The 13,649-nt window shown below is 49.1% G+C and overlaps 4 protein-coding genes across 4 annotated transcripts; 1 reads left to right on the forward strand and 3 right to left on the reverse strand.

Moving 5' to 3' along the window:
* Positions 1 to 241: 241 nt before the first annotated feature.
* Positions 242 to 1,456, reverse strand: TGAM01_v202596 (hypothetical protein; the record flags this gene model as incomplete). The annotated part of the gene is made up of 2 exons (XM_024549024.1): positions 242 to 1,292; positions 1,365 to 1,456. 2 exons carry the CDS (start codon positions 1,454 to 1,456, stop codon positions 242 to 244), a joined length of 1,143 nt encoding a protein of 380 aa, XP_024406263.1.
* Positions 1,457 to 2,570: 1,114 nt separating this feature from the next.
* TGAM01_v202597 (hypothetical protein) lies at positions 2,571 to 2,918 on the reverse strand (the record flags this gene model as incomplete). The annotated part of the gene is made up of 1 exon (XM_024549025.1): positions 2,571 to 2,918. The coding sequence occupies one exon, from the start codon at positions 2,916 to 2,918 to the stop codon at positions 2,571 to 2,573; it is 348 nt and encodes a 115-aa protein (XP_024406264.1).
* Positions 2,919 to 5,170: 2,252 nt separating this feature from the next.
* TGAM01_v202598 (ankyrin-1) lies at positions 5,171 to 11,182 on the forward strand (the record flags this gene model as incomplete). The annotated part of the gene is made up of 5 exons (XM_018805042.1): positions 5,171 to 5,226; positions 5,294 to 5,525; positions 5,580 to 5,633; positions 5,725 to 6,036; positions 6,089 to 11,182. 5 exons carry the CDS (start codon positions 5,171 to 5,173, stop codon positions 11,180 to 11,182), a joined length of 5,748 nt encoding a protein of 1,915 aa, XP_018661766.1.
* A 388-nt stretch (positions 11,183 to 11,570) lies between these two features.
* Positions 11,571 to 13,372, reverse strand: TGAM01_v202599 (hypothetical protein; the record flags this gene model as incomplete). The annotated part of the gene is made up of 5 exons (XM_024549026.1): positions 11,571 to 11,787; positions 11,863 to 11,960; positions 12,022 to 12,311; positions 12,362 to 13,053; positions 13,170 to 13,372. 5 exons carry the CDS (start codon positions 13,370 to 13,372, stop codon positions 11,571 to 11,573), a joined length of 1,500 nt encoding a protein of 499 aa, XP_024406265.1.
* Between the last annotated feature and the right edge of the window lie 277 nt (positions 13,373 to 13,649).

Raw genomic sequence — 13,649 nt, forward strand, 5'->3', positions numbered from 1 at the left:
GGGGGGGGGGAAGAGAAGCAAAACAAAATACACGAAAAGACTAGTGATACAAAAGCCCCCCACAAATGATAACCGCCGTAGACCTGACCATCTTCGGTGTCCCATCCCATTTACCTGCCCAATTTCCTAAATTGAAAGTTACTCTGTTGCATTACTGAACGAGTAATCGGAGAAAAGAAAAAGAAAGACCCCATTGAAATCATACGGGATATATTGCATAATTCTCCCACATTTTCTCCCTTCAGTCATCATGTTTGTCAGTTTCGAAATAGAACCTGCCTAGCTTATCGCCTCGGCCTGGGCTGCCCATTCCCGATGGACCAGCTCTGGATTCGCCGCTATCCAGCCGCTGCACGATTCTCTCTGCAGCTTCTCTGGTAGGCTGCTGTCGGCCTACGGGCACTGGCCCTCTAAAGGTTGTGTCCACAAAGACATCTTGATCAGGGGATATAGGGTTCGTGGGGGGCCCGTCTGTAGCAACGCCGTCCATCATGCGAGCGTACTGCCGCTCTTGAGCAGCTGTGGCGCTCATTGGCGTGTCGCCGCCTCCAGACAGGTACGAATCTCTCTCGCGCCGCGCATCACTCATGCCCGAGTTGGTCCTCTCGAGACCCCATTGATATGCAGCGCCGGGGGCTGGCCGTCGGTGGTATATGGGCCCAGAGACAGTGCTGCCGGCTCCTTCGCCGAAGCCAACGAGAGAGGCAGAGCCATCGTCGCTCATTCTGTCCTCGAAGCCGCCCATGGAATGTGCGCCCATGCCTTCGAGGTCCTCGTCCATGGCATCTTGATCGACGCCGGTGCTTGTCACCGACTCGCCCTCGCGGTAGTTTGTATCCGTACTCAAGATATCCTCGTCGCGATCGCCAACGGTGCGCCGGTCTTCGCTGTCTGCCAGATGGCTCTCGGTTGCACTAGCGGTCCCGACGGTGCTCATCTTGGTCACTGCGACAGGCTGTCCATTGCTGTCAAAGTACGCTGGTGTGAGGTGCTGTGTCGCAGGGTAGTTGAGAGGAAAGCCGGCTGTCGACGTGGGCGTCGTCTGCGGAGACAGCGACGATGCGCGGCCACCCGTGCTTGTTGGATGCGGTGCGGCTCGCAGCGTCGACACCCGCTCGAGGCCGGCCAGGCGCGAGATGCGATCGGCCCTCTCGGCTTCGAGCGTCGTCGCGGATGGATTGTGTTGGTGGCCGCGGAAGTAGGGCCCGGCGTGGAAGTGGCCGCGATGGCCGTCCTTGATGGCGGTTGTCGAGATGGCAGAGAGCGATGTCGTGGTGCTTGTTGGCGTGCCGCTGGTCAAGAGCCTGTGTCAGCGTTTCTATTCTGCGAATCCAGCTGGGGGTTCTACGCATCGAACAACATACGGAATCTCCGAGGGAGTCTCGGGGTTAGGGTCTGGCGGAGGCAGATTTGCCAGCGTCGGATGTGAGGCTTGCGCCATTGCGGTATCTGACATGATGGGCGATCGTTCTTTGTGACGTTTTGCGCTTTGCGACAGTCAACGGCGCGGGGAGGGACTCGAGGTCACCACAGAGTGTGCGGCTTTGTTGCTCGCAAATGATGTATCAAACGGTCGTAGCTGATGGATGGCGAGAGATGAAGCGATGTGACGGTCGATGGAATTTGCTGAAGATGGAAGAGCGCTTGTGCCGGCAAACGCGATGATGTTGGTTTAACGTTGAGGTTTCGGGAGAGGTGGATGTCACTGGCAAAGATGTTTCACGCCACCCTTTTTGCTGGTTTGCGTGGACTAGGTTTCGGGTCCCGAGGACGCTCAGCTTGGGCCCAATGCTGGAGCCTCAAGCTAATGGTTCGCTCCACAACTCTTTATGCGGAGAAGCTTCCTCTTTTTTCCTTCTTCTTGAGCGAGGCTTTGTTGATTCGTTTCAGGGTGGTTGAGATAGTTCGATTGTTTGCGTCCTGAGACAGGTGTGCCGATATGGCTGGAATTGGATAAGCTACATGCACCTTCAGTTCTTACAGAGCAACGTAGTAATAATGAACTGCGAAATCCAGCGGAATAAGCAGCGATGGGCATTAAATACCTATGAGTCGATCTAGCAGATGGCTAGAATTTCTTTATCTTTGTCCAAGTCCATGTTCTTTTCCTTTTCTACGTTTTCATCTTAAGCGAGCTTCAGAGGGGCGTACAATGACGTAGCTTCCGCCAATGGGAAGTTCAGAGTCTGATGCCGGCTTAGGCAATGTCATAGGCCCACAATACAGAAGCAATCGAAAAAAAAAAGGGATCATATGAATGCCAATCAATATTCATCACGTCAACCTACGCTGTAAAGTCTGAAAGCATGCAATCATACAATTTGAAGGCCAAATACCACCAGCAAACCTTTTGGCGACGAAGAAAGTTCAGTCTGCTCCTCCAGGGTTACCAACCACATTTTCCGTATACTCTGTAACGCCTCCAAGAGCCCACCCGGGTTGGGCAATATTATTTCAGAATTTGCCTTACAATCAAGGCTGAAGTGATTTTTAGAGAGTAAGAATTTTAGACATGAGAAGAAGAGTAAAAGATGAAACGAAATGGAAGTAGTACGCTCTTTCGCGTGTACTTAGAGGATCATCATACCCCCGCTTATCAGCGCGAATGACAGGCTGAGGAGGACAAATCCAGGCTCTTGCATGACAATTTTTCTCAAGTCGATATTCAGTGTCAAGTCGATGTTTAATAGCCGTCTATTTGTGCTCTTAGAAGGCGAATTGTTTATAGAAGACGGCGACGCGACCGTGGAGCTATTGACGACGGTGACATTGACATTGTCGCGGTATACCAAAAGATCGCTTTGCCTGCCATAAATAGGCGTCACCACCACTTCAGCTGAGAGTGCGCCATAGTCGGCAAAGGCAAGCCCACAGAGGACTAATAGAAGTGCAACAAAGTTGAATAGCTTAGAAGCCATCTTGAAGTATTTTGTGGGACGACGAAATGGTATTATTCGTGTTCGTTATGTGGAATGGAGAGTGTCTTGCGTCTGAGCTTTGTGTACGTGTAGATCCAGCAACGACTCAATGGCAGTATCAGTGGCACGTAGAATGATGTATAAGAACGAGATGTATGAGTGGCAAAAAGAAAGAAAAATGGAGTTCACTAGAGTATGAGGGAGTAGCTTCTGCTTTATCTTTTCGACGTGCAGAGTGAGTCTCTGATATATTGATTGTTTCTCAAGATAAGCCCGGCAGCGACTGCGTCAAGAGCGGCTGGCTTTGATAAAGGGAGACAATGCAATTAGACACCTCGCATCCGATCCTGTACCCGCGCGACTTTGGAGGGCGACTCGGAACGGAGGGATGCATGCTGTTTATAAATAAATAAACGAATCAGTAGATAGTGCGAAAGCACAGATATGCGGGAAATCCAAACGTTGCCGGCGCGCAAGCGGGAGGAGAAGCTGGCTTGTCTGATATCATGGAGAAGGGCGATGGACCAATCTCAGGTACAGCGGCTTAACGGCCTTTCATGCATACCAAAAGTAATTCTGCAGACCATTCCTTGGGCTAATGCATATCGAGACAGGCATCTCTTTGGTCTGTAAGATATCACTGCCTCAGTTCATTCCCACTTGGCCTTGGGTGGCCAGGGTCGATGATTAATTTTTCGAGCCGTTGCATCAACCCCGGTTGTTCTTATTACTGCGAGTCAAGCTATGTAAACCTTCGGATCCAGTGTTTGCTGTTGACGATGGAGGTTCTGGGGAGCAATGGCAGATTGCTGCCATCTCGTCCTCTATAAAGGCCAATCCAGGCAGAGGAAATTACATAAAACCTGCATCTTCCACACATCGTAGCAAAGATCATCATCACCATCAACACCTCTCGTCGCTTCCCAACACCACAATTGGCGTAACAATCGCGTAACAGCTGCGTCGTCGTTTGTTCTCAGTCCCCCGTCGATGCGGCCAACGGCAAACCGGGTGAAACCGCTAAGCACTGCTAACACTGCAGACAAGCGGGGTGGCCAAAACTCTCTTGTGAGATTTTCAAAATCCAAAAGCCGGTATATGCAGGTTCCCAGTGCTAGCTGGCGATAAGGATCAGGTGCTTGCGAGTTCTTGGTGGTATTTGACTTCTGATGGCGGGAAGACGAGAGGGACTGGATGGTTTGATGCATGCATGCCAGTCACATCGCGTCCATAGTGGCCACTTATCACTGCAGCTAACCCGTACGAAGCTCTGCTGGGACGCTGGGCTAGTGGAGCGGGGGATCAGAACTCATATCCAGCCGTCTAATTTGCAGCGTGTATGGCATAGCTCTTGGTATTTCATGCATTGTCATGCCTCTGCTGCCGTTGGAGGGACGTTCTCGTAGCTCTGTTCTTTCTGCCTGCAACCTTCATATACCCTTGCTACAAGTAATAAGGATCTAGACAAAAAGAGAGTGTAATAGCCCTGCTATTCCATGGTTTCATTGATGCATTTGCATGAAAACCAGAGGCGTCAACAGGCACCTAGTCTTGAAAATCATATGGCGATATCCGGGCAATACCTGCAGGAAGCAATATAGTAGCGTGCCGCTAGTCATTGGTGCGTGTTTATTAGGCCCATCTCGCCACTTGGAGCTTCGCATCGCATCGCTCTCGGCTCCAAGTCCAGGCTCTCCACCATTCCGTGCAGAGACATTGACTTTGCTGCCCCTGGATCTGGAATGCACACGCTCGTTTGAACAATGCTGGGTTGATGGATAAAACTGGCCGTATCTTTTGTCGTCCCTTCTCCAGTTCTTCTCTTGTTCCCCGCTGAGTCAACGAGACTCGCCAAGCTGTCTTACTCTTTTTGTATATCAATCCTTCTGATGCACGGAGGCCGTTCTCTGCCTCAGAGCCGCGCGCTATAGCCAGCTACCTAGTCGATAGTTCAGTATGCAGCCAATAGAGAGAGCTGCCTACGCTCTGGTCCTACCATCCTCTCAGCTGGAGGCTCAGCTAGGCATCATCGCCATGGGGAAAGCCTTATAGGCTGTCTGTGCGTTTCAGCAGTCATGCGACTGCTTGCAGCCTTGCGGCCTCTCTTAGCTTGTAAAATACCGCCTGTGCATCACAATCAGCGCAGAAGCGCTTCGTGCAATATCGCATCTTCTTTTCTGCAAAGGCATCGTGACCATTGGCCCTGACGCCTAGCTGAGATTCAGTATTGTCCAGTGCCGCAACGTATTAATATGGTGCACTTCAATCTGGAACTCGTCTGGATCTCTCAGGCAAGCCCGCAAGTTGAGTGAGTTGCCCTGTAGCCTGCGTGCTCGCACAAAATCACAAAGGCACGGCTAATCCTGTTTCTTCAGCCTCGTTTTCGTCCATGGATACGGTGGCAACCCAGAAACAACATGGCATGACGAATCTACGGGTAAAATCTGGATCAAGGACGAAGAGTTCATTACCCGAATAAAGAGGCCGATCCGCATCTTTTCCTTCAGCTACAACGGCGAAGTAGAATCAAATCTATCATCCTCCAGCCTGGCTTTCCATGCAAGCGACCTGCTCTGCTGCTTGGAGCAAGCTCTCGAGAGATCCACCGTACGGCTCTTGATGCCCTTTAGCTGGACATAATTTCTTACTCTATACCACCAGGGACGGCCACTGATATTCGTTGCCCACGGCTTTGGAGGCAGCATTGTTAAAAAGGTCGGTTTGAGACAACTAGATAGCCTGCAACTATCTGCATCTTTCATGTTTCAGGAACTGGTCAAGCCATTAACTGGTGCTGTATCTACAGGCAATTCAGCTATGTTTCGTGACACCAGGATATCCGCAGACAAAGAATGCGCTGGCTGGCGTGGTCTTCTTCGGCACTCCTCATACGGACACGGATTCCGAAGCACTCGTTCAGGCCGTCAAGGGCACCGTCGACGCTTTTGGCTCTGAAGATGGCGCTAGAAGCGAAGATATCAGGGAATACGTTTCCACAGCGAGCCGCATCAACGCTGCTTTCATCTCTTGCAAACCAAGCTACCTGAGGACGCTCTCTTTCTGGGAGAAAATGCCATCAAAATCCATTGGACCAAGTTCAAACATGCATGACCGTCCTGTATGTAAATCTACATCCGTGAAGAAAAGCATTCTTACTGATGATTTCGTAGATCGTCTCCTTACAATGTCAGAAAGAGGACTTGCAAGGCAATATCGATCACATAATGGAATGCAGCCACGAGGAGTTGCCTCGGTTCTCAAGCGTATTCAGCGACAGATTCATACAGTTTATGGAGATATTTTCTCAATTTTTGGTGGATACCCTCTCCGAACGCACCGTGACAACAGTTCCGAGGCCTTTCCCGCGTCCGCCATCAGACATTCGTGAAAGCCGATTCCCAATTGAAGAAATACCCATTATAAGGAGGCCTGGCCCTATTGTTAAGAGCCGTCGAAGAATCTGGAAGACGAGCGACGATGACCATCAAAGCCCAGAGCGTCGGAAAAAGGACAAAGAAGACAAAGCTTCCAGAGAGCAGTTTCTCCAATCACTACGCGGCTGGTCCGAAAGTAATTATGGAAACGAGATTTTCGTCGCAGCTGGCACCTGTGAATGGTTCAAAGACGGGTCCATCTACAAGAATTGGCTAACTGACCCAAAATGCGGCACGCTCTTCTACATCGGAGCCCCTGGACATGGCAAATCGCACCTGGCACGTGCTATTTTCACCCATCTCAAGTCCTCGAAGCCAGACGATATTGTGTTGGGATATTTCTGCCAAAAGGGCGAAGAAAAGCCTGCCATTTGGGAGTATTTCACTTGGAAGCTGATAAAGGAGTGGCCGTACTCATTCACTCACGTACCGGCTCAATTCCGACGCACAACTGATGATGCCAACCCTCGCCTTGATTCATCTGCGTACACTGAGATATGGACTTCGTTTCGGAAAGCCTGCTCCCCTCGTACCATATACTTGATCGTGGATGGATTAGAGCAGACACCTCCCGCAAATTTCGCCGAATTCTTCGCTTTGATAGAGCAACTAAGAAAGCCGGTGGTGTTAGGGCCCGAGAATCGAATAAACAGCGTACAGGAAATGCCGACAAAGATTAAGCTTGTCATAACGAGCCGGTGGACAGACGCTACTTTTACAGCTTCAAGCACGACCTCTTGTTGTTCTTTGCCCAATGACGACTTAAAAAGGGACGTCTCGCTTTATCTCGACAAAAGATTCCTCACTATTTCTAAATCTAGACCGAAAACCGTGGACGAACACCTGATACGCAGGGTTCAGGAGCGTGTTACTCAGAAATCAGGGACCTACTGGCTCTTTGCCAAGCTTGCAGCAGATGAGATTGAGAGTTCGAGTGCATTGAACTCTATCCAAGAACTCCGCGAGGATTATATCCCAGTGGAGCTGGCACGGCTGTACGAACAGAAGATGCTGCCTTTACTGCAATCTGCCAACAACAGCGAAAGACACCTGCGCACAGTCCTAACCTTGATTGCTTCAGAAGATAATAGCATCGCATTTTCCCTCAAACAGCTCGAGAGCTTTATACAGTGCATCTATGGTCAAGACGATATGCCTGTGGAAAGCCTTGCAAAATCCATACAGACTTTCTGTGGAGACCTGTTCTGGGTCAGCCCAATTGATTCTCTTGTGTATTCTGTACATGCCTCTGTTAGGGGCCATCTTGGCAAATATCTCACGGTGGAACACAGACAAACGAACATTGTTTTCATTTGTCTCAAATATCTGCTTCAAGACTCCTTTCGCACCACCCTGCCTCTATCTTTCAGCGATAGAGATGGAACGGTGGAAAGAATGAGCAAGAGAGCGGCCTTTTATGGATTTGCGGCCCAAGGCTGGATAATCTATCTTGCTAGGCTGGATACACTCAGCCCCCAATTAGTACCGCTGCTACAAACATTTCTATCAATGGACTGCCGCCAATATCGGACGTGGCTCCATTGGAAGTCATGGATTTTCAAGGAAGAATTGGGAATGATCGAGGAGATTACCGAGGATCCAATCATGGTCATGGTCCGAGAGGGATGTCTCGCTGTAATCCAGCATTTCTTTCCGTCTTCAACAGCTCCTCGTGCTACTTTAAAGAGCAAATTCGAACTCTTGGCGAAGCACATGCCGTTTTCAAGCACACAGCCTCCCCATCCACTTGGTGTGCAATGGCCTGATATCAAAGGGGTACATGAACAGACTATTTTGATGGCAGCGGCACTAAGTGGAAATCCTGCTCTAGTGGAACATGTTCTACAATGGGATGTCGATATAAATGCTCAAGATGACGGTGGAAGAACTGCCCTCATGCTATGCCTTACCTCAGATCAGTTAATGGGAACAAAAGCGGTGGGCAAGAAAACCGATGTTTATGCCGTCGTTGAACTGCTGCTACTACATGGAATTGATCCAAGAATGAGCGAACATCACGGCATTACTCCCTTGCACGTTGCTTGTGTGCGTGGAAGATTCGATCTAGCTGAGCTTCTTCTAAGGTTCAATGCTCCGATCAACGTTACAGACGAATGGGGATTTACACCACTCGAAAGGGCATATGGTGCCGGGAATATTCGAATTATTGAGATGCTCATCGGTCACGGTGCGGACGTAGAGGCATGGATGCTAGGCGGAGAACCACCGCTAGCAAAATGCATATATGACGGAAAGCTTGAAATGTTTGAGGCCTTTCTTCCGTTTGCAGATATCGACCAGGCGACTATACTCGGGTTTGCACCAATCCATCTTGCCAGCGATGGTGCTGACAGGATAGAGTTTCTTCGCCTTCTACTTGCTAGGCCTGGGCTACACATAGATGCAGTGAGCTCGGCAACCGATCGATTCCATATCAAACGTGCGACGGCCATTGGCTTTGCCATCAACAGTCGCAACTACACTGCGCTAGAGTGGCTACTTGAGGCCGGGGCACATCCAGGACTGTTGCCAATGGTCACTGTGCCGCCACTTCACGAAGCCATCATGGTTAAAGATAGGGCCATGATAGAGCTGCTGTTATTCTATGGCGCTCCAGTGAATGAATCCAGACGCAGCTGGTTTCCGTTTACTGCGCTGGGACATGCAGTGGATCTTGGTCTTGAGGATATTGTCGAGCTACTCCTAAAGAACGGTGCAGATGCCTCTGTGGAAGAAGGATATGGGGTTACCGCCTTGATTGAGACGGCTGTGTCGAGGAAGCGTCCTATTCCTAAGATAATAAGACAGCTGATGGAATCGCGGAATCCTCCCGATGTCAACTACATCCGAGAGAACGAGCAACATTGTGTGATGAGCGCCGTTGGTCAAGGTGATGCTGAGACTGTTTCTATCATACTAGAGTATGGGGCAGACTTGAGCAAATATCTCCAGTCAGGCAAAACAGTATCACCCCTTCACAATGCTGCTAGGTACGGCCATGTCAAAATTTGTGAGATTCTGTTGCAGCACGAACCTGCGTTTCTTAACCTTCAGATAGAGAAGGGATTCATGATTGAACCTCCCTTGTTTATGGCATGCCATCGAAAACGGAAAGAAGTTGTTCGCTTCCTGTTAGACAAAGGAGCCAAAGCAGATCAGCTCAGCTATTACTATAAGGAGTCTCCCCTATTCACCGCTTGTGATGTAGGAGACTTGGAAATCGCCAAAATGGTCCTGGAAGCCGCGCCGCAGATGATCAATGTCCCCACTGCCTTCAACTGCACCCCTCTAGTATATGCCTGCGAGCATGGGAATGTTGAGATGATTAAGATGCTTCTCGAAGCAGGAGCAGATATTTACCTCCCACATGGCAGTACAACGAACGCTTTTAGCCGACTGTTTGAAGCTAAAGGCGACAAGGCTTTCAAAATACTGGATCTACTACTCAGCAGTGGTTTGGATATCAATGCCGTCGATAATGAAACTGGGCTTACTATCCTTGGAATGGCTATTGTAGACGCCGAAGCAAGGCATGTCAAATGGCTTCTTGAGCGTGGAGCCGATCCAGTACGTGCGCAAAGGAGTGCCGGCCGAGAAGAGACATGGCGTACAGCCCTTCAACTTGTTTCTCATACGAGCAATAAGAAGGCCCCAGGTATCATAGACTTGCTTTTTGAGCCACGATGGGGGCTGTTGGACCATCTAACTCACAAGGACTACCATGGCGGTACTCTTTTCCCCATACTTGGTCAGTCTCGAAAAGCACTGCCAATCACTCCCCGTCTGGTCTCAGTATGTGATACCATCTTCAAAGAAACGGGGAAAGACATTTTCTCCGACCTCATAAATGAACCCAGTATCGCTGGACTCACTCCGATCGATTGCGCCATGAATGATTTCGCCGCCAAGTCATCTGCATTGCCCGAGCTGGACAAAAAGCTTCTCTCTAGTATCAATGAGCTTCTGGAAGGTCCTCGCACGACAGAAGACCATTTTCTCATACTGGACTACGTTCTTAGTCTTCTATTCGCACGCGAAGATGATGTCGACGCAGATACAAAGGTATTGGCCAAATTTGTCCTTGCAAGGCCGCAAGTTGGCTGGGATGACGATGGATGTTACATGGGTTCGGTGGCTCTGCAGGTGTGCGCTATCTGCGATGAGTCGATTTACGATCCTTATGTCTATTGCCCCCTTTGTGAATCTTCATGGTGTTCGGGATGCAAAGATAGGTGCGAAGTGAATAGCTTACACAGGCATAAATTGCTTGATATTGAGCTTCGGAAAGACTTGGATATCAACGCACCTGACATTCAGGAAGTTTTGGAAAGATTACAGAAGAAGATATCAAGCGGCACATCAAGCGAGCCGACATCTCAACGGGTACAGAACAGCGAAGAGCTCAGCGAGGGCCCCATCATCAATAATCTCGCTTCTTCTGAAGAAAGCCTGCCTCCTACGCGTGCCCAAATTTCTCTACAGCTCGCCACCTTGCATGCGTTCAATTTCTTGGCCATCAGTCGACCTATCTGGACGCCGTTCCTTCCGCTGTCTCCCGCCGCCCAAGCGCTTGTCGATCCCTGGCAGAAATTGTGGTCACAAGAGGACGGGTACTGCCAGATGCAGAGCTTCATGCAGAGGAGAACCATGAATTATGAAAACTCTGCATGGAGGCGCTTCCAAGAACTACAGTACTTGAGACGAGGATTCACAAGAGCTTATGCGGATGAGGAGGGTGTGAAGAGGGATTTTGTGTTGCGAGATGTGTGGAGATTATTTGCCAATGAAAAACGAATCAAGGAGAGAGTAATGGTGGTAGAGGATTGTTGAAGCCATAGAGCGAGTATGGAAAAGGTGAAATCATAGAGGTTGACGAGATAAGATTGCAATCTTTCGTTTTATACAAAGTTGGGAAATTACGAATCTTATATAGAAAGGACGACACGATATGCACGATACACGATATAACGAATGATGATACTAAAAAAGAATTTCAAAAAATACCATCTTTATTATCTTAAATGGGTTGTTCTAAAAGTGACTCTAATATGTCATATTCTCGTATTCTCTTTCTCTGACGACAAAGCATGCCAATCAACCGCATTAATCAAGTAGCCTTGGCAAGCCAAAATCCATCCCATAAATGTCCGTCTTTTTCATTATTTCCATTATATCCTGGTCTTTACCAGTGCAATATCGCGCGTCTTGAGTTTTCGCATTAAATCGTATATCTGTAATGAGGACTGTCGTCTCCCAGCTCCTTGAGCTCTTCCTCTAGCAAACCCTCGTGTTCTCGCGGCAACTCGCCCGCATCACGACGCTTGTTCGTCTTCCAGAGCCAGTACCAGAGAAAGCCGTATATGCAGATTCCCACGCCGACCATGCTGAGCGAGACGGCATGGCCGCGAATGAAGCGAGGTTTATCGAGCGCAGGGCTACATGGCGACGGTGGTTAGCAAAACATGTCTTGTTCATATACCAACAAACGCCTTTTGAGGGAAGAAACTTACTATATGAATGCAGACATGATTCCAGAGGCGTTTCCAAAAGTAAGCTGCAAACCCGTCGCAGTTGTTCTTTTGCCATATCGAGGGGAATTATTCGGCAGCTATTTATACAGATTTGTTAGATGTCGCTTATTTCCATGGGAATGAGAGTTTCAAGCTTACCCAAGCGATTGGAAGACCAACGACAACGTATAAACCACCCGCAACAAGAAAACATCCGAAATAGTGCACTCCAGGAGCCGAGTCGGACAACAAGACACCATAGCCGATGATGCTGATACAGCCAAAGAGGACACAGAATATTCCTCGCATCTGGAATTTATCGGAGAGCATAGCAATGATCATATAGGTCACCGCTCCGAGGAAGTAGCACGGGATGGTGAGAAGTTGGACTTGAGCAACGCTCCATTCACCGAGAGCATCAATGATTGTGGGCAGGAAAGTCGAGAACCCTATCGATGTTTAGTGAGCATACCAAGCCATAGAATTGGAAGACACTCACCATAGAGCATAGTATCAACACCAAACTGCGCAAAAGAAAATGCCCACACCTTCCAGTCCTTGAAAGCCCTCATCATGTCGACTCGGCTGAACTGACGGCTAGTAGCTGTGTTTCCATATTCCCGCCTGTGTCTCTCTTCCATGAGAAGCTTCTCCTCTTTCGTCAGGAAATATGCCGATTCCGCATCATTCGGCAGCGCAATGAAAGTGACCACACCGAGAACCACGCTCGGAATACCTTCGATGATGAGAATCCACCGCCATCCGCTCATGCCACAGAGTCCATCCATGTGTCCAATGCCATAAGCCAACAGTCCACCCAGAGCGCCGGCTATAGCAGAACTGACAAAGAGATAGCCAATCCTCAGAGCCAGTTCGTGCTTGGTGTAGAAGAAGGTGAGATAGACGCTGAGGCCGGGAAATAGGCCCGCCTCGACAACTCCTAGGAGTAAACGGCAAGCGATGAGTGCTCCGTAGGACTGTACCAGTCCCGTAAGGGTGGCAATGATGCCCCATGCGATGACAATGAATGATACCCATCGGCGGGGAGTGAAGAGTTTGAGTACGAGATTTGATGGCACCTCGAAGAGGAGATATGTGACGAAAAAGATGGAAACGGTAACTTGAAACTGTTCAGACGAGAGGTGAAGGTCTTCCTCGAGTCCGTACAGTCGAGCGTTTCCAATGTTGACTCTGCAAGTTGTTAGTTTTTCTTTCTTCCTCATTTATTTCCTAGTTTCCACAACTCTAACTGGTGTAACATAAGGAGAGTTACAGCGCTGAGAGAGAGGATAGGTAATGATGCTCACCTATCAAGAAAACTAAACAGATACAAACCCATGACAAGAGGAATAATGTAAAGATCCAGCTTCCGCAGCAACTTCCTCTCATCAACTCCCTGAAGCAACGTTTCGGTATCTGATTCCACCGCAGCAGCCTCATCTCGGGCCCTCGTCGTCTTGTTATCGCCCTCGGCCATTGTGGCCGCTGCCAATTCCGTTGTTGGAGCCATCGCTTGGCAAACTCCTAACTCAAACTTGATCTCTAAACTTCAATTTCAATACGCCTCCCGGCCCAGTTAACGGTAGTAACTGCTGCTCGAAAAGGAGAAGTGAAGAGGCGGACAAGACAATTATTTTTCTCGGCTCAGTTTCGGGTACTTTTGTGCAGCCAACTTTCAAAAGAGGCTGGAATGTCTCACAACGTATGAGTAAAATCGTAACCCTGGTCTCACTCAATCACAACCAAACAGATAGCCGCAATGTCTCAGAGAGGAAAAAAAAAAAGCG

The sequence above is a fragment of the Trichoderma gamsii genome (assembly GCF_001481775.2).
Source record: "Trichoderma gamsii strain T6085 chromosome Unknown Scaffold_6.2, whole genome shotgun sequence".
In the NCBI taxonomy this organism is placed as follows: Eukaryota; Fungi; Ascomycota; class Sordariomycetes; order Hypocreales; family Hypocreaceae; genus Trichoderma; species Trichoderma gamsii.